Source organism: Uloborus diversus, chromosome 7 (genome assembly GCF_026930045.1).
Source record: "Uloborus diversus isolate 005 chromosome 7, Udiv.v.3.1, whole genome shotgun sequence".
NCBI lineage: Eukaryota > Metazoa > Arthropoda > Arachnida > Araneae > Uloboridae > Uloborus > Uloborus diversus.
This window is the reverse complement of record NC_072737.1, coordinates 17,035,611-17,057,039: the sequence shown is the minus strand read 5'-3', so window position 1 is coordinate 17,057,039 and position 21,429 is coordinate 17,035,611. Positions and strand designations below refer to the sequence as shown.

General features: G+C 31.8%; 1 protein-coding gene across 1 annotated transcript in view; it reads right to left on the bottom strand.

Annotated features, from left to right (window-relative positions):
* Positions 1–21,429, bottom strand: part of LOC129226616 (spectrin beta chain, non-erythrocytic 5-like) — a 130,930-nt gene that overhangs the window by 75,178 nt on the left and 34,323 nt on the right. The window contains exons 20-37 of the mRNA XM_054861245.1: positions 20,252–20,338; positions 20,074–20,083; positions 19,115–19,170; positions 17,776–17,906; positions 15,885–15,944; positions 15,488–15,614; positions 13,608–13,672; positions 12,343–12,424; positions 12,147–12,224; positions 11,184–11,311; positions 9,379–9,616; positions 8,045–8,184; positions 7,185–7,308; positions 6,231–6,377; positions 4,429–4,692; positions 3,519–3,649; positions 3,203–3,389; positions 2,001–2,201 (exon numbers count right to left, since the gene is read on the bottom strand). Of these exons, the coding sequence (XP_054717220.1) occupies positions 2,001–2,201; positions 3,203–3,389; positions 3,519–3,649; positions 4,429–4,692; positions 6,231–6,377; positions 7,185–7,308; positions 8,045–8,184; positions 9,379–9,616; positions 11,184–11,311; positions 12,147–12,224; positions 12,343–12,424; positions 13,608–13,672; positions 15,488–15,614; positions 15,885–15,944; positions 17,776–17,906; positions 19,115–19,170; positions 20,074–20,083; positions 20,252–20,338 (2,256 nt within the window). The remainder of the gene's footprint in view (positions 1–2,000; positions 2,202–3,202; positions 3,390–3,518; positions 3,650–4,428; positions 4,693–6,230; positions 6,378–7,184; positions 7,309–8,044; positions 8,185–9,378; positions 9,617–11,183; positions 11,312–12,146; positions 12,225–12,342; positions 12,425–13,607; positions 13,673–15,487; positions 15,615–15,884; positions 15,945–17,775; positions 17,907–19,114; positions 19,171–20,073; positions 20,084–20,251; positions 20,339–21,429) is intronic.

Sequence of the window (21,429 nt, the reverse complement as noted above, 5' to 3'; positions counted from 1 at the left end):
TTTATTGGAAAAGTGTTGTGCTACATCAATGACATACACACATACACAAACTAAATTAAACTAGTATGTTGTGGCCATCACGAAACTTTCTTCTATATTTTTCTTTTTTTTTTTCTGATCCCTCCCCATGCTTGACGAGGAAGCAATATTCCCAACAAAAACAAAATGACAAATGCAAAAACTTGACGACTATCCCAATGTCTGAATTATTGCAAAAGCAAAGCAAAGAGCGAAAATTGAAAGTTATTTTAAAAGCCTTGCTTGAATGAATTACAAATATTTTATTTGTTAACAAACATAAGATGGCAACAGTTAAAAATTTTAAATCATTGAGATAATATTTCCTATCATTTCCATACAATTAAAATCACGAGAAATACGCAGACGACAATCTATTACGATTTATCTTTCTTATTGTTGCATTAATAAAACTATTTTTATTCGCAAAAAAAAAATCAACACCTCTTGGAGCGATCGGCGTCAAAATAGAACCAAAGCCTGTTTACATATGGATTCACATATATTCCAAATTTCAGCCAGAACGTAGCATTACTTCTTGAGATAGGGCACTCACAATGGAAAAAAAGAACGGGTGATTGCGCTACCCCCTTTTTAGCTGTTGACACCAAAATAAAATCAGTTCTTATACCCACTAAGGGCTACTTGCCGATAAATTTTTCTTTCATTCCGTTCATTATTTCTTGAGATACAGCAGTCACAATTGACGACAAAAAACGTTCTATAGCTCAACCCCGTTTGAGTTATTGACACCAAAATTGAATCAGCACCTGTTCCTGTTAATACCAACATATGGACCAAATTTTGTCTGATTCCGCTAGTTACTTCCTGAGGAATAGCAAGCACGCGTAACTCGAAAAACGTCCCATTGCTCCACCCCCCTTGGAGGAATTCGCGCCAAAAACTAATGGGCACAAGTTCACATAGGGGCACATATGTGTACCAAATTTCGTTCGATTTCATGCGGTAGTTTTTGTTGTAGAGCGGCCACAAAAAACTGGTCACACACAGATGTGACACACATACATACACACACACACACATACATACACACACACACACAGACAGACAGACATTTTCCAAAAATGGTCGAAATGGACTCAGCACACCTCAAAACGTTCGAATCCGTCAAAATTCGAAATTCGAAAATTTGCACGAATCCAATACTTTCTTCTATATATTAGATATAGAAGAAAGTAAAAATGGAATAAAATATAAACAGAAAAAAATTAATTAAAAATAAATCATTAACTCGGGAGAACTCGCGGTACTTTTCGTCACACGAACGCTCGCGGGGGCTCCGTAGGCCCGGAGTGGTTATTTCAGTAATTAAGTTTGCAAAATAGAAAAAAAAAATGTGTTTTCAACACTGAATTATAAATAGATAAACAGCCTCTAAAATATGTTTTAAAAAGTAAGGTTTAAGAAAGTTTTATGATACATGAATCTAAATCTTCTTCTAAATATTACTGATGATCGCTATACTGTTCTGTGTGAACTTCTTCTTCATCATATTCATTAAGGGAGTTCTCATCAGTTGAAACCTCAACCAACAAGGTCAGCAACCTCTTCATTTCATCTTTGTAGCTTAAATAGCGATGCATTCCACAACCTCTTCCTTTACATTCACAATCTGAAATGAAAAGCGTGAGCGCTCGCTCCGGGCCTCTTGAGGCCCGAACCGGAATTTTCTGGGGAAAAGGGGAAATTCCTGAAAAGCATGTAGTCAGTATGTAGGTCACCTTGAACGCAGCTACTGTGGACCTCATTCATTTCCATTGAAGGGGTGATTTTTGGTAGCGTAGTTTTGTAATGACCGGGTCTGAGAGGCCCGATGCGAGTTCTCCCGGGTTAAATAAATTTAAATTAATAAATAAAAAAATGCAACAAATTCCTCCCAAAATTTTGATGGCACAACTTGCGCCGTACTTCCCCCCTATGGGCACCCCTGCACTCAATAAGGCATTTGAAAAACCACTCACAGATTGAGATTTCAGAGACAGTTCCAACTTCTTTTTCCTTTCAGCAGCACAATCCAAGAGCTCTTTCCAAGAATCCTGAAGTTCTTCACATTTGCTTTTCACAGAAGGGGATGCATAATGTTTTTGATCAATTAAATGCTGGCCAGCAGTCAGTGTCTTATCAATCATTGGTTGATGCCCATGAATTTCCCGCTCCAATTTCTGATGGAGAAGGGGGAAAAACAACATTTAATTGCCAGTCAAGAATATATGGAAGAAAACATTTATGTCAATATTTTGGAAAGTTTATAAGAAAAAATAGCATGATTTTGATTTTGAAAATTCATTTATTTTAAAAACTCAAAAAGTAGACAAATTATTAGGAATAAAAATACCTCTAAATTTATTTCAGGTTTGATTTTACTCAAAAATATAAGAAAATATTCTCAACAGTGGACAAAATAACTAGTCTAATTTTTTGTGTACTTAAATGAATATCAATTAGAATCATCAATTTCTTACGATTAATTAAAATTTTAAAACCTCCAATTTTTGGAGATTCTTTTGACTGTTAGTTTAAGCTGCACAGATTTTGTTCATTTTATGTTAAATTAAAATTTTTGAAGTGTGAGAAAAAAAAAATATGTTCAAACCTATTTTCAGCAATTTTGCTCTAAACAAATTTATACAAAAATTTTAATGAAAATTCTTAATTCAACCTTGTTACAATAATAACTAACAGCTTTTAAAGACTTTCTTTCTACCAGATTAATTAAAGTATGTCGTTTTTAGCATCTATTAGGACAATACAATTTCCAAAATTATCAGTTAGTTAGAAACAGATTTTTTTTTTCAGTATTCTGTGAAAGAGTGAAATTTAATTTTACTAAAGTAAAATTAAAAGAAAAGAGCAGCTGTTATATACAGCTGTTTGGAGAAAGTATTTATCAAATTTATGAATTAGGTTAGTTATTGAAACTATATACTTCGACACTACTTCTTGGAATTGTTGTTTAAAACATCAGCTACAATTCCTTTCACATAAAAATAATATATGACTTGGAAGCTTTTTAAAATTATTCAATTCAAATAGAATAAAAATGTAACATGATTTAAATGATTACAAGTTAGTAATAAATATATCAGCAATAATCTGAGATACAGAAGTGTAAAGCATGCATTTGAAAACATGAAGGAAATTATTGCACGCTCCTAAATATTACCTGGTGTTTTTTGTATATGTTTTGAGCATCAATTAGATTTTGACCCAAAACTTGGGATGTTGCAGCAGGAAGATGTTCTTTGATCCATTGTATCTCTGTGTCTACCTCAAAATTAAATTCATGAAGTTTCAAAGACTCTTCCAAGGTGTGACGGCGTTCGGCTGCCGGAGTCTTCATCTTTGCAAACCTGAAGACACCAGAAACATAACAATGAATATTCAATCTACATCTCACAAAAGTCCATGTTGAAAAAATTATGAATAAGGCATTAAATTTGTATTTTAGCACTGAACAGATTTAAAACAGAACATGTTACCTTTCAGTAACAGCCTTTGTGCCCTTTAAGATATTCTGTGCATCAAAATGACCTTGGCTTGCCATTTCTTCACCAAGGAACACAAGTTCTGTCACTTTGGTTTCCCATGTACAAAGCTCATTTTCAAGCATCTGGAAAAGGAAGGGGGAAAACTGGTATCAGTCAACAGTGAAACCACTTTGAAACACTAGAGCTGTAAAATGATATACACATACAGAGACAAAAATATTAATATAGTTACAGGGCCGTGTGTGTGACCAGGAAATAATTTTAGGGCGGGTTTCAAAACTTTCATGTGGAGCTTTGCGCTATTTGTGCTAATGTTCAAGTCATTGGGATAGCTATTATCATAACGTTTTATGCTATTAATATACGTATGAAAGACATTTGAGTTTTGGAACAATATTTTTTGGAAATTTTTAAATATAAACAAACATTTAAATGTCAAACCAAACTTTTCAGTGGGGGGTTGAACCCTAAGACTCCCTCCGTATACGACCCTGATATAGTACAGAAAAAGGACTAAAACAGTACAGCGGTACTAGAACTAGCACTAAGTAATATAATACATCTTTACTTTTTAAAAGGTTTTGCACAAGGTAAATATTTGATTCAAGTAGGGACGGTGCATTCACCTAAATGTCTCTGAATTTTTGAAAAATTTGGAACAGAATCATCCCTGGATACCCCCCCCCCCCACTTCCCATCAAATAAAAAGTTTACATTTAATGAGGCAAAATTATGGACCAAGGAGATAAGAAAATTAAATCAAATTAAAATGTACTTTTGAACATTATTTTAAATTAAGCACATATTGTCACAAATTTTTTTTTTAAAAAATGAAATGGACTATACTTATTTAAGATACATCAATTTTACACAAAACCAATTTGACCAAAATTAAATTTACCTGATGGCGCTTAAGGAGTTTCTTCACACTCCTCAAATCATGGCCGAGATCATCAGAGGCTAGAGAGTTTTCAAGCTCATCTAATTTAGTTCGTGCATCTTCTAAAGTTCTGTTGTAGGTGTGCTGAGCATTTGCTTCCCTCAGTTTCTGCCCCTTTTCCAGGGTCTTGGCACACAATTCCTCCCACTGCTCATTTAGTTGTTTTAGTAAAACCTCGATCTTATCAGCAGCATAATGCTCTCCAGTAACCAAGGATTCTCCATTCTGAAATTAAAAAACTTTATATTAAATGCTATTAAAAGTAGTTTTTAACAAGAACTCTTTAATAAGTATAAAATAAAATTTCTGTTGAATGTGAACAGAAAGTGCCTGTTACAAAATGTACACGGTAGAATATATGGGCATAGAATGCAACTGGCAGAGTGCATCAGCATAACTTTAATTTTCGAGTGTGTAGTGTTAAGCGTAAGCAATGTGTCTTGTGAGCACACAATAATTAAAATTTTGTTCATCCAAACCATGTAGTAAAAATTTTGTTCAGAAAGACTGATGCTCTTGTTACATCACTTACAAATACGCATGTGACAACCAGCAACATGATCTGGGCCCAGCTAGGCTGTTCCTAGTCAGTTTATAAGTCATCAATGAAGACCAATGACCTTCTTAAAGCTATCCACCCCCTTGCTCGTTATCACCTCTTCCGGTAAGCTGTTCCAAGTGCCCACACACAACCCCGCTAAAGTTGTCATTTTTCCTCATTTCCAGGTTAGCCTGATATTTGAATAGCTTAAAACAATGTCCCCTTGTCTTGCTTTCGGTGCAAAAATTTAACCCATTAACATCTTTCATTTTGATAAACTTAAACAACTGAATCATTTCTCCTCTGACCCTCCTTTGCTCCAGGCTATACATATTAATAATATTAAGTTATCATAGTCTAAATCTGAAAGCCCCCTTACCAGCCTAGTAGCCCTTCATAAAACCCTTTCCTCCAAAGAAAACTAAACAGTCGCTTACATTGATGGGTTTAGCAAATAAATTCACCTGTACCATGCTTTTTAATTACACATACTTTTAATAGAAAGCATAAAAAGCACAAAAGATACATAACTCAAAATTCTAATATCTGATAGCATGTGCTAGCTAAATTTAAATTCACACTTTACAAATCACTAATTTTAAAAATGTTTTTACATCTCTGATAAACAGGTAAATATTTTTGAACAATGATGTTCTTTTAAAAGTCCCCTTCCCCCATGTGTACTAAAATTTAAAATGGGTGAAAAATGAGAACTAAAAATAATGCATTGAAAAAAAAATGTGTGTGCGTTTATTAAAGGAATGGAAATTCACCCCTTCACAGAAAAAGTAAATTTAAAAAAGTAATTTTAGTAATCAATTAAAAAGTAAAATTAAAAAAAAAATGTATAACACAACTAAAGACATATTGTAAATCGAGTTGACATGATCAGAATGCAAACAAAAAATAATGCAAATCAGGTAAAAGTTGCGTTTTTAAATTTTACTTCTACAACTAAAGTTTTATAATAAGTTTTCTGAAAAATTTATAAAGTGACAATGTAGTCACTATCCCATAAAATGTCATATTATTTGATTTATCATTGAAAATATTTTTTAGTTACTATAAAACAGTAGCATCATGACAAACACCAAAATCACACACTCAGCTTTTAAAATAACGAAACTTTATTTACAGTAGAGAATATAGGTTTTCATTAAGCAGTAATGTTTTCTATAATTTAATGGGAGAATGTATGAAACTAGAAGGCGAAAATGCTTACTTTATTTATAGCGTCAAGTCGTTCAGCATTAGCTTTTAACTCTGCTTCAAATGCTTCATGTTTCTGCAGCTTTCTTTCCAAATTTGTCAAATCTCTATATGACTCATCAGAGGCAGTTTTAAGCTTTTCTTGGATCCAAGCTGAGAGCTAAACAGAATAAAACAGATAAATAAAGCAATGCTGTTCCGATGACTTGAATGAAAAACAGAAGAATAAAAGCAAGCAAGGGCAGTTAATCACTTCTATGCCAAGGCGGCAAAATTCCATGAAATATGAAATTTTAAAAATGCACAGAATGTTTTGAAAATCAGAAAAAGATATTGAGGTGTTCAAGTAAAAATCTGTTTCTCTTCAACAGTTTTTAATCTACTGCTAGGTAATTTTTAACTGATAGTTTGTCAAACCTATACAAAATATTTTTAAACATAGAAAACTCATTAGCCAAACCTAGAAAATAAAAATGTATTTAATGCAATCAATATTGCAACAAATCTTTGTATTTAATAAAAAGAAATTTAAAATAAATGAACACCTTTGTGCTTAAAAGTAAAAGTAAATAAAACAACTTTATAAAACTGCAGGGTAAAGCAATGCAAACAATGTGTTTCAAGGCAACAAGGAACATCATTTGCAATGCAAAAGGTGTGAGCTTCGACTTTTCTTGTGTGCCTTTTTGTCCATTTGGTCACATCTTTTGCACTGAAAAGGGGGGTTTCTTGTAGCCCAGAAACATGTTTCTGCAATTGTTTTTGCACAATTGTGCATAACAAGATTTAATTAACTTTTTAAAAGAAATTTGGTTTACTGTGGGGGGAAACAGAAAAAATAATTAGCATTAATTATCTACATAATTAAAGACAAAACAATGCAACATAAAAAATATTTAAAAAAAATTCTGAAACTCTCTGGGAGTCATAAATTAAACTAAATTCTAGATACAACAAACCTCCTTACTTCATTAACATCTGTTCTAAATTCTTGAAATGCATGAGACGATAAAAGCAGTGTTTTTCTTTGTTCAGCTTTCTGCTTGACAGTCTGGCGTTGAGCCAGTACAGTCTTCCTCCTCTGGTCAATGCTACATTAGGAAAACAAATGACATGTCAATAAAACCTTCCATTGCTTGGTATGAATATTAAAATGCAAAATGATATGCATATGCACCACATACTTCAATTTCCTATTCATTATCAGCAGATTATAGGCTGTCAAGGATTATCTATGCTTTTTTCCTCAACCCCATTGTAACCTCACTTTACAGCATGATTCACAAATAGAAATTTTTTCTCCTTGTTGCCTGTAGGGTTGTTTATTTAACATAGCCAGAATTTTTCGCACACTCCATTCAGGCTGTATAAAACAACCCTACAGAGAAAGCAGTACCCCCCCCCCCCTCTTCTCTTTTTGTCTTAATGTAATTAGCATACTGTAATCATAATTTCAAGAAGAAATCTTTATTTTTTAGATCAATTTTGATTATAGCTCAAATATTATTACTTATTCAAGTTTTTGATTTAGCTGCTAAATTTGTATGTTGAATCAGATCAACTTTGTTTTTTCCCCCATTGCATTCACTGTGGATTAAACGATGATTTTTCTCTTCTGGCACATTTTGGGACCAATGGACCATGTGCCACAGAGGATAATATGCAGAAAGTTATGATGCATTTGTGCAATTATGAAATTTTTTTCTTAAAGATTCAAACTCAAGATCAATTTTTGAGGGCTAAAAACTAATTTTATTACCCTATATGTTTTGAATGTATACTCTTTTGAATGAAAAAAAAAATCAAAAAGAGAATTTTCCAACTTACTATTTGCTTTCATAATGTCTAGCAGCAATTAGTTTATCTGCCATTTCACTAAACGTTCTTAGCCGCTCATCTTGTGCAAGAAGAGTGTTGAGGAAATTTTCATGCCTTTTCAACAATGTTTCAACATCATCCAACGTTGTCTAAAAGTCAAAATAACAAAATAATACTAAATATATTTAAAGAAAAAAATGCTTGATTATATAATAAAATTAAATGTTGATGTTATGTTATCTAGAAATTGTTCATAGAAAAGTAAAATAACAAAATAACAAAGACGAAAAATTCAACTCTTTTATATCAAACTTTCCTCAGTATTCATGACAATTTTTTCTTAAGATTAAACTTGATTAGTATAGTGTTGAAGCACACACCTCCCCATTCGTAAATGTTCCATAAACAGCTTAGGAAACCACTAACTATTCCATTAATTAAACAGTGCTGGATCTAGGGGGAGCAAGCCAGGGTCCTTTCCTCGGGAGGCAACTTCTAGGGCCGACAAAAGCCCCTTATTTTTATAAGTTTTTTTTTTCATTGTAACTGTATAGAAAAACGTGGAAAAAGTTGGGTAAGGGCGGTAATTTTACATTTTTTTTTCTGGCTCAGAAAAAAAGGTAGATCTAGCATGTAGTTTAAGACAGCTATCCATTATTCATTCCATAATACAATTGTAGCATAACTTGTAGCCTAATTTTTAAATTTTATTAATAGTAAGCCGTTCACATGGATCCTCTACCCCAGAGAAAACCTGTTTTAAACCACATTCCGGTTATTTTCGGAGTAAATGTGGATCTTTCTTCCTCCTGCTTTCGACTGGAGAAAATGCAGGGTTTTAACCTAGAATGTATTACAGTAGAAGTCTGTTATTACGCACACCTTGGGACCAGAGCTTTGGCGTTATACAGGTTTTGGCATTATATAGGTTTGCATAACAGCTGCATTTTCAAGAGTGATCTGGCATTTTCTTTTTACTGTGAATACTAATTTTCACTTAAAAGCTTTGTATTAAGATGGAAAGATGAAAAACTGTTTAAAAATTTAATTTGCCTAACAAATTTATTTTTGCAAGGCAAAACAGAGGGATTTTTTTAAATGTCAAAACTTATTGTTTACTTTTGAAAAGTTGTGGGGTTTATAGAGAATTGTGTTATATAGGTCGGCATTATAAAGGTATTCTACCGTATTGCAAAACGAGTTTGCTTTCTCCCAGGGAACAACCGCTAAGGATGCTGGGTAAAACTGCTTTTTTGGGTACAACTGTGCAACTTCTTTTCACATGTATTACTCTTCTCTTTATAACTAAGAAGAGAGGGAGCAATGAATTATTCAAAACTTACTCCAAGATCTTCAAATTCTAAAAAGGCATTATGGCTGTTAGTGATGCTGTCGATTTGGTCGGCTTCCCGGTTAAACACCTGCAGATCCATGCACTGCCTGAGCCAATCTCCTTTCTCCTGCCAGCCACGATGAATGGCATCTTGCTCTTCCTGTAACTGAACCAGAGCTTCTCGTATCTCTGTGGACTCTGGATTTTTTTGCAACAAATTTACTCCCAAGCCTTGGATGTCTGTAAACCTATGGGTTGAAGAAGTCATATGGTAAATATTGGAATGAAGACTTGTATTAAAGTGAAATATGTTCAGCACAAAAACACTTAACATGAAAAAACGATTAGCACGAAAGGACTCCGAGTGGTATACTGTGCAATTTAATACAACTTTTTTAACACGAAAGTCTTTTAACATTAACAAATATTACGATCCACTCAGTTTCGTGTTAAGCATTTTCCACTGTATTTATTTTTTGTTTTAGGAATATAATAATTAACATAAAAAAGGGTAAAATGTTTTTGTAAATATGAATAAAATATAAAGCAAAAGCCTACAAAATCAAGCACACAGATACAAATTTCCATGCCAGGTAAAAACTGTTTCAAGCATTTATACTTTCTTCTGCACTCAGTTCAGATACAAAAATAAAGACCGTTTATGGTGCAAGAAAGAGGACTCGGGTAGAGATTAGTTCAAAATGTAATCGTACATTACCTACGTTGGTTTTTAGCCTACTTTCCCAGTAAAAGTCAGAAAAAGAAGAAAAAAGGATGAAAGAAGGCTTGATGCATAATTAAATAAATATCGAAAAATTCAAAATTGGAAAGTAGGATATTTGGATGGGGAAAAAAGTCTGTCGGCTCGTCGGTCTGTCTGTCCCTCCCCCGTCCCCCCCTAATAACTTTTGAATGAATAGTTCGATTCGAACAAACTTTTTTTTGTTCGAAAGATCTCGGCGAGGACATCTCATTCCTATATTTCACTTTTTGATTTGAACTATTTTTTGTTCAATTTTGAACAGTTCAAAAAAACAACATTAGCCTCTACGGGGAAACTGAAAGTCAATGTAGATTCCGTACTTGAAGGCGGATTTATTTCAAAAAAATTTTGTTGGAAATAGCTCTTGACGCCAAACTCCAGACTCCGACTCCGAGAATTTAGGGGCACCTGACTCCGACCCCTGTGCCCGACAATTAATCGGACTCTGACTCCCCGACTTCGACTCCGACTTCGTAGCTTTGGCAAAAATTTATACACGGAGGACAAATGACCGATTCCGATTCTTGGATATTTGTCTTCGACTCCTTTATCCCAAAATGAGATAGACTCCGACTCCACAGCTATGATTTTCACTGTGAAATAATTATTGTTGATATGATGTTTTTATTTTCACGCTAAAGTTTTAATTTAGGTATTTAGTTTTCGGCGAATAAACTCAAAGTTATTTATGTTTCTACATAACCATATGCGCAGACGATTTTTTTTTTTGATAATGAAAAGTATTTCTTTACGTTGACATTTTATTGTTTTTATTTATTTTGGTAAGTGCATTAATTCATTTAAAAAATATTTTTTGGCAACTGGGGAAAAAGAAAAGATTTTTTTTTTATATGATGTATTTATTTTAATAAGTTTATTAATTTTAATTACTATTTTTTCGTTTTGAAAGCTGTTAAAAAAAATTTCTTAAGGGAAAAAAGTGTATTAGCTGCTTTGCAGGTACTAGAAAGTAGTATGGGTATACAGGAAAGTAGGCTCGTATAGTTATAGACGGAACTTCTTGTTACTTTGTAGTTGATAAAAGTACATACTCATCTTGATGAGCAGCAATGTCATCTCCAAGATCTTGATGCTTCTTCAAAAGATTCTCGGCAGTCGCAACGTCTCTGGCTGGCTCATCACTGTTCAACGATTGTTTCACATCACTCACCCAGGCCAGCTAAATCAAAAATTGTTCATTGATGAGTAAACATATTTAATCACTAAAATATTACATCACTAAGGCATTAAGTTGACAGATGGCTTAATTGTAGAGTTTATGTAAAAAAAGGAATACGTGAGTTTAATGAAATGCACTCCTACACTCAACCAGAGCATGTATTAAAAGAAAGTGAACAGAAAACCAGCTAAAGAAGCCAGACTAATACATAGCTTGATTCATTTTCCTGGTTTTAAGGCTCAATGGCTACTAAAAGAAAATCGGCAACCAACAGCAACTTTGCTTTTCCTCACAGATGGGAGCTCAGAAGAAAAGAAAATGCTTTTTTGCAATCATTACGTTTTCTAGTGAAAAGTTTTTTTCATATCGCTTTTGTTATGAATAATTCCAGTTATCAATAATTCCTGCTGATTAAAAGTATTCAAATTACGTATTTTTACTTTATCTTACATGTGTCAGAAATATTATTGTTCAATAATGAAAAAAATAAAAATCTTGGTTTATTCTCCTTTAAAAGACAAAAGAGTAAAGAAGGTATGGAAGTATCAAAGTTACGCTCCTCAAGTCTGAAAAATTTTGGCTTCAAATGCAATGGAATGGTTTAAGAATGGATTAAAAATTATATTTTGAAAGAACTTTGTTGCAGCTTTTGTGATCTTATTTAAAATACGATGGAATTGGTAAATTAGTATTTTTGGTTATTTAGGAAAATATAACAAGACATTTTTAATAATTCAAACAAAAATATAAATTTAACAAATTCTAACAGGCTACCCGTCTCTGAAACTGTACAACTAGAATTTTTTAATTTCAATACAAAATGAAAATGACATACCAAACTTTTTGCACTGTTCCTAAAAATCTGCAAACCAAGTGATTCATCCAAGCGAGCCCGTCGCTGGGAGGCCTTTTCCTAGAAGATTATTATTGGTGTGTTTCAGACTTCAATTCCATACACAGCACAGTGGTTTTTGCAATATGATGAAGATAAAAGACAAGCCGAAACATAATGCGTAAATTAAGAAATTTACCTTTACTCTCTCCCACATATCATTCAGTTCTTGCTGCCGAGAAGTAACATTGGCCCTTTCGGTCGGATAAGAAACTTTAACGCTGACATTAAATAAATAAATAAATAAATGAATATCAACAGCCTAAATCTACATTAATATTTTCTATAAAATAAAAGAAAGAAAAAAGTTAATACATTAAACATAAGTTTTGCTTACGATAACATGATCAATAAAGGCATATTACAGGGTTGCTAGATGAAAATTCAGGAAAATAGCAAATTGGCTTTGTGTGAAATTAGACAAAAAAAGCCAACCTGGGCAAAAACCACTCTCCCTTCACGCCCCTTTTGAAATCTTCAATGGCAAGCAAACTATAATTCTTGCAAGACATTTCCTGTGTGTTTATGTGCAGGATTTTTTCATTCTCTATTAAAATACTTAATATTTTTCAAAATCTGTTGTTAAATAACTGCTTTAATATTGTTTTTTAACCTTCTGAATTCAATCTGATCCTTCAATCAAAAATAACCAGAATGGCTAATATTACCAAACACGGCAAGTTACATCAAACACCTATTTCAAACTTAATCAACAAAACATTACTGTCAACTCTCACAAATGTGCATGAAGCTTGGTGTTTTGTGAAAGTAAAAAGATGTTGTTTACGGCTTTTGTAATAATAAGATTTAATAAATGCTTTTAACAATTAAGCAGATATACACTTTTAAGTAAAAGCATGGTGTGAAAATGAAAAACTTGCAACATTTACTATTGTTATTATTATTTCTAAACTGAAGATTGCACATTTCTATTTTATTAAATCATGTAACATAGTTTACAAAAGCAAAGTTATAATGTTTCAAAAATATTTCAAATTGTTTTGCTTTGATATGATAAATGCCTTAAAATGAATACTTTATTAGATTCATCCAAAATCTTATGCATGTTTTATATATCTATGGGTTTTGTACATAGATTTGACAGAGTCGGCGGTACACACTCATCCTGGTCTTCAAGCCGATTGTTTTTCTCTCAAAAGAATGCTTAACAAATATAACATGCTTTAAAAGAACAAAAAATATTTATATTAAAATGGGTATTTCAATCATAGCACATTATAGAAGTTTTACCATTAATGTCGAAAGCATTTTTGTTCAAAAAAAAAAAAAAGATGTATCCTGAAAATTAAGAGGAAAGAAATTTTCAAGTATGATTAATAAAGCACATACACACACACACACACACACACACACAAAAAAGAATATTTGTTAAGATATACATACGAATCTGCAAGCAAATTCACACGATTAAATTTCTCTTCTAAAGGCGCCAATTCTCTTTCCAAGTTCTGCAAAGAAAATCGACATTATATGCAACTTTAAGTAATATAACTGATATTTTTAACTGAATAATCCAACACATTTATCTGAATGAAAATGCATCAAAAAAGAAAAAAAAAAAAAAACATAGCAATTTAACTCATTACAAGGCTGCTTCTATCAACAAGTGCTGCACTGTTATTTATTTACTTTGCTCAATAAATAAAAGTCATTCAGATTATTAAAAATATTATTTTTTTAAAGCTATCTTTTTTATGAGGGGGAGTATGTTTTCTGTATTTAAAAACATTTTGTGATGAATATCCTCCCTTCTACTTCAGCATGGTATCAATTAAACAAAAGTGGGAAAGCAGATTACTACAAGTATTTAAACTTCAGGAATTAAGTGAGAAGTACCTAGTGAAGAGCTAACCGACAATGAAGCTTAATGTTATGATCAATACCTTGAATACAGTTCCAGGGACGTAGCTAAGGGGGGGGTTTTGGGGACAAAACCCCCCCCCCCCCCCCGAAAAGTTAGTCTCAAAAAAAAAAAAGAGAAAAAGAAGAGAGAAGAGAAAGAAAAAAAAAAGAAAAGGAAAAAATTCCAAGCGATTACACACACACACACACACACATATATATATATATATATATATATATATATATATATATATATATATATATATATATATATATATATATATATATATATATATGAGAGAGAGAGATATGTATAAAAGAAGTAACCCCCCCCCCCCCGAAAGTTGGGTCTAGCTACGCCACTGTACAGTTCCATCATTTCTAGTTTTATATGTAATTGATTTAATTAAAATGATCTCATATGAAAATTTTCCAATGAATCAGCCTCATCTGAACCATAATCTGATAATTGTTTACTTAATGCTGCCCAGCACAAGTCAGCGAACTTTTTAATTGACTCGATTTCAGTCAATAAAATTGATTTTCTCGAATCTTTAAAATTTTACTAATAACATGTAATTGAGAAGCCTTCCTTATACAGTGCAAAATATGTCTTTAATTTTTGTTTTGAAGATAAAAGTTATGTCAGGATATATGAATAGTAAAGTCTAGTACTGCTAAACCATTATTATGCCTGCGGTTTTCAATTTTGATTAACCAAAATTTCTTTTAAAAAAAGTTCACTTTCCATTATTTTTAGTTTTTTTACGAGTGGAAAATGGTTCCTCACCATCTGATCATTGAATTATTTTTTGATGTATTTTACATGGTTTCTTTCTTTTTCTTTTTTTTTTTGAGGTTGCAGCTATTTAATTATAGTTAAATTTTTGTGCAATAAATTTACCAAAATGAAATTTGGTTTAGGTCATTTTTTTTTTTCAACTTTTTAAAAACATATGATGCACATTCTAACTTACATCTACGGCGGTAAATCATATATACTTATATTTTCAGATTTGCCTGGTCTATTAGACCATAATGTGAAAACTGATGTGTATGGCAGGTGTTTAATAGCAAAAGCAGTTCATTCTCCCGTACTTTGATGTTTCTTGATAAATACTATCATGTTGCAAAAGGATTAGAAATATACCCAGCTCACTTGGTCAAAAATTGATGTATAAAAAAAGAAAGAAAGGTTTTCTACAAAAAGAGTTAAGTAGTGAATTTTTTTTTTTTTTTTTTTTTTTGTTTTTGTTTTTGTTTGTTTGTTTCTCCTGTAAAATTTAAAAGTGGATTTAACTGATTTTAATACTAAACACGTCAAGTATATTTATACACACCATAATTTTGCCTCTTTTTACTCAGACAAATTTGAGTACAATCACACTTAGAACATTTAAATTAAGGCATTAGTTAATTACCTGATGTTTTCGTTGCAAGGCTTGCACAGTCTTCATATCCCTACCAATGTCATCGGTTTCTATTTTCTCTAATTTTTCTAACATCCATTCATAAGCATCATCACAAGTTCTTTCAAATAATTCAACACTGCGAAAAGAAAAATAGATTTCATTTATAAAAATTAAAACATTTAATCAATTTTACTACACATATAGCAAGCATATCATTTAATACGATTGAAAAAATATTCATCTTTTATAGCAAGGTATCAATTATACCTTTGTTTATGAGCAAGTTTTAATTATAAAAATGACTCATAAACTAAGATTTCCATACAATATTAATTTAGTTTTCTTTCTTTTAAAATTAAAGAACTAAGCAAGAATAATTACAAGCACATAATAAAGTGTGTTTTACCTGGTGGCGCCTTCTAAACTTTTCTCTATTTCAGTTTTTAGATGATTTAGACCATTCCACCTGAAACAGAAATTTTCAATTTAAATAAAAATGCAAAAATTACAAAAATAACAACCAGAAACAGGCTTTGGGCCCAGCTAGGCTAGTCCTTATCAATTTATCAATCTCAAGTGAAGATCAAGAGCCCTCTTAAAACTATTCACCCTATTGAAGTAACAGTTGCTTCTGGTAAACTATTTTCAAATGCCTACAAACTAGTTGAAATAGCAATTTTTAATGATTTCAAGATTAGCTTGTGATTAGCCACGGGTTTAGCCCATAAAAATCCACCATTTTAATAAACTCAAATAATTACATACATCATATCTGAAAGTAAATGCAACAACACAAAAGTGTATTCTTTAAATTAAGCAATGAGCAAATTTGATTTCTTTTACTTTTGAATTTTATAAAGGAATTTTGTAGCATGTACAAAAAATATATCACATATATCACTTCTCTATGAAGGAGGGAAACAAACAAGCATTGTAAAAAAAATACAAAAAAAAACTAAAATAAAAATGAAAAATAAAACTGAAAAAGTGAGCATTAAAATCCTTGGAAAAAAAAAGAAAACTGGCAAATTAAAAAAAACAAAAACATAAAAATATTTTGGCAAATTAAAAAAAAAAAAAACATAATTTTTTTTTTTTGGAACTTTTTAATTTTTTTATAACTTTCTTCTATAAATCAAGTTTTTCATAAATAAATGAACACCGTGTCAAAAAAAAAAAAAAAAAAAAAAGAAAAAAAAAGTCAAAAGTTTTAATTAGAATGCAAGCAAGAATGCCAAAACTAATACTTAGCAATGGGTAGAAAATATTGACAAATACATAAGCTAAGCATTTAGGATGCAGATTGTTGTTGTAGTATTAAAGTAGTGCAAATAATAAGCTAATAATTTAGGATGCTAATTAGTGTTGTAATAGTAAAGTCAAGAAGCACTATCAAAAACTAACACAGTTAAAAGTGCAAGAAAATTAAAAATAATAAAGGGTTTTGAATGCTCTTAAGTGTAACTCAATCATACTTGCCAACTTTCGAAGAATAAAAACAGGAGATTTTACTAGAGGTATGTACGTGATTCACCATCGACATATCCTTGCTACAGAATTATTGAATTATGCTTTTAAATAACATAAATACTAAATTCAAAAAGAAATGGGGATTTTTTGCAGATGTAAGCAAATTGGTAGTAGCAAGAAAAATATACTGCAAAGGGAAAACTAAATAAATAAGGAGTGAATTTGCTTAAAGTTTTGTACATTTTCCAGTCTCTACCAGAAAAGTAGCTACAAAAATTTAATTACTGAAATCCGGAAAAAAATAAAAGGAAATCAATATGTAATGAAAATTCAATATAAAATAAGTGGGTATAGGGTAGCACATGTTAAAATAACTTCAAACGTTAAAAATAATTGAAATAATTTCAAGATGCAAAAGGATTGAAATCCGCTGTAATTTTCGGCAAAGCACGTGCTTCATTGAACATGCAATGTGGAAGGCTTGTAAAAAATTAATTTTTACTAAATGAGTTATTAATTGGAAAAATTCTTATTCCCTGACATTAGTAGACTAGAAAAGGGTGCCATCTGTTGAGAAGAAAGTGAAACTTTTTAATGATTGAAGGAAAAAACTGGAGAAAATCGTAGAAAACGAGAAATGGAAGCAAAAAACGGGAGTCTCCCGTTAAAAACAGTAGAGTTGGCAAGTATGACTCATATATCTGCAAAAGATTTAACACACAAGCATGAAATAGTACGGCTCCACTTATTGTAACAAAATAATAATAATAAAATCAGACAACAGAAGTAACAAAAAATACATAATTCAAAGTAAGAATTCATCATACCTGTCATGAATTTGCTTTTGGCGAGCTTTGACCGCACCCAACTGACTATGTTTGGCACGGACAAATTCTTCCACACAACTATCGACCTCTTCGATACGCCGACTACTGGCAGACAAATCAGTCAGAAAGTTCTACAAAAAAAAAATAACTAAGTTATTCTTGAAAATGTGCATTTTTGCTGAAACATTTTTAACAACATGAACTTAACAATAAACATTAAGGAAAAAACCAAGAGGCCCTTGAATGTCTGTCACACAAAATTAGCTGTCAAGGAGGGGCAGATACAAACTTGCAATTTAGGTCAGGGGGGACGACATGCTGAAAAACAGTTTTGTGTACAATAAATTTCTGGAACTGTTAGGGTGTTAGTAAAAAGCACCAAATCGGCCTGGAATAAGGCGCATGGTAGGGAAAGAACTTTATTAATTAATTTTAGAAGAAATAAAAAGAAGTATTATTTCAAATACTTGCTGTAACAAATAATTAATGAATTAAAAAGATTACGGCAAATACTTACGTTTTATTCTAATGTAATTGAACACAATGTGTAATAACATATTTGCATGACATTCTTCATCCATTTATCTTGTATATATAACTATTATAATATAATCGCACACAATAATGATGCTTGGATAACTGTATAGGGGGGACCGTCTTACCCCATGTCCCTCCTTTGTACCTGCCCCTGTTGCCAAGAGCTATGACCATTAAAAAGTCTTAAGTCATTGTTATTACTATTATTTTGTGTAATTAAAGAATTCTCATTGCTTTCTTCGTACTGTGAGTGACATTCTGCTCCCTTTTCAAAACCAGAGATTTTCATCATGCATGATGAATTAAATTCATGACAGTTAAATTATTGAGGAAAAATATTTCCCATACATAAAAATAAAAATTATCATCAGCATTTTTCAAATACAAGAGACATATTTAGCTTCTTTAGCGAATCTTTCCAAATTGATTTTCTTTGTACCTATTTCTTTTCCTTAAATGTCTGGAACATCAATTTAACTTTAAAAGCTTAGATATGATAATTATGAATGTAATTCATCTCTAAATTATATCTTATTTAAGAACTTTTTTTAAAAAAGTGATTTTAATGAATTCATTCAGAACATTTTTTCTCTTTTATTTTGTCTGGTTTTAGAATTAATAGTTTTCTTTAACATTGTAATATTATGCCGAAGATTAAATAAATGATTTTATTTATTCTTTTACTTATTCAATTAATTCCAGGCAAACATGAAATTTCTTCAAGTCTTAAAAAGCGCTTTTTAAACTAGAAAAGAAAAGTTATAAACTAAATTTTAAAAATACATAGCAAAATAATTCATACTTCAAATTTTTTCTTCATCACTTCAACTCCTTCCTTCGGATCCCTGGTTGTGAGGACTCGATTCCTATTGATTATTAAAAATCCATATATACAAATATAAAACACAAAATTAAAATCAACTCAAATACATACTTAAAATACAAAAGGAAAAATTTACAATAATTATTTACATAAACAATTTCAATGTAAAATATCCGGTAACCTCCTTACATGAAAAGGAAATTCATATATAAAAGAAAAAAAAAATACAAAAGGAAAAATTTACAATAATTATTTACATAAACAATTTCAGTGTAAACTATCCAGTAACCTCCCTACATGAAAAGCAAATTCATTTGAAAAAAAAAACCGTACAGCGGCTTCTACTTATAAGAATCATTTTGTTCAAAACAGTTTTGATTCCATAAAGCGACTGATCCAATAAAGTGACTAATTAAATAAAGCTGGATTGTATTCTGTTTCAATACCATCTGACTATTTGATTCATTAAAGTGGTTGATTTAATTAACCAGCATCCACTGTATAAAGCAGAATCTTGTTCAGTCTACAATTCCTGATAAATCAAAACATATCTCCCCCCCCCTATACAATGCTATTTGTAAGGGTTAAAAAACTAGGCTATTAATTTGGTACATGTTAACTGAAATTCAATTAAATCAGCTACAAAATTTTACAAGTGTATGACATTATATCCTTATAAATTGTGTGAGCATTTGCTTTGTTGCATCATTTGACATTGCTAGTCCTGATATGCAACATTTCATTGTGCTTGAAGCCGATAGTTTTGGATTACACATTGCACCTTACATATTAGTCATCCACAAAGAAATGAATGGGTGGATGACAAATTTCAATTTATAGACCTGTCTTTATTTAACAGCCTGAACAACTCAAAAAAAATTCCATTCAAAAAAATGAATCATTGCAGATTAAGAAATTAAAAGCTGCCAGGTATGCACCCATTTTATCCTAATGCAAAACATTAAGGATTTATATAATTTTTAACCTAATAAGCATGGTTCAGTCACACGGAACTAATAAAACCGAAATCATACAAGGATGTACTTCCTGTACAAATAAAGGCTAAATTGAAATCAATGTACATAAGGCAACATGAAAATAAATAACTGAGAGTACCTTTTCTTTCATCCAAGCTTCGAAATCATCGCATTCTCGGTAAAAACTATACAACTGAATGGAGTCTTCCAGGTAATGTCTGCGAGCCTATTGGAACAATGTACAAAATCAACTTTAATAAGAAAATTGCTTACTTTTATAACAAATATTCATGTTACATACATGCAATATACTGACAGCAAGAGAATCACACCCAGAGACTGTAGTTTTGTTCTTGATATGGACTCGTCATTCTGGAATAGTGATGAACTTATCTGGAGGCAGATATCATATCACTGAAGCTGAGAACACCAAGAAGCTGGTAGCTTAAGTTAATTTTGCTCACCAGCGAGGGTCTGCAGCCAAGGCAGGGGCGACATTTCAGCATTTCCTTTGGGGGGGGGGGGTCGACTTTCTTAATTACGAATTACCTCAGTATGGAACAAAACACATTTTGGCTAACAGCAAGTAATCATGATATGGGGGGGGGGAGGGGAGGGGGAGACTGCATAGTTAAAGAGCCCGCAGAAAATATATTTGTTGATGTGATATATTATTTTCAAAAGTAGTATGTATTTTTAAAGAGTATTAATGAAAGCATACTATAAATTGAGCAGCTGAAATGTGTTTCTAGCTAAAGAAAGTGATGGGCACTCATTAAATAGATGCACTTTAAGTATGGGCATAACAATGAATGTAAAATACCAAAGCATTTTCTTGTGAAAATTATGCAGCCACACTACTGCACGGGCCTCTCATAACCATCGTTACGCAGAACACACAAGAACGAGATATTTAGTTTATATGAGGAAATGACGTCTTTAGTTAAAATTAACCATGATTCTTCATCAGTTCTTCCTGTTTTGAAAAGGATGGTAAAGGCTTGATGAATTTCTAATAATTTAAAAAACGGAACACACTTGTCATTGTCTGAAAATGTGTCGAGTTTCATCAACCATTACGGAGAACCAGCAAGTTTGTTTTTCTTGAACATTGATTGGCGATTTACGTAAATTGAATTTGCTCACTTTTTATCAATCCTCTCAAAAAATTTGGGGGTGTGATCGCTCCCTCTTGAACCCCCTATTTGCTGCCCCTGAGCCAAGGTGTGGTTCAACTTGTAAAATGAAGGTAAAGCTTGGGTATTAAGCAGTGAGTTATTGCCCTTAAGCCAGGGCTTAGGCATATTGCATGTTGTT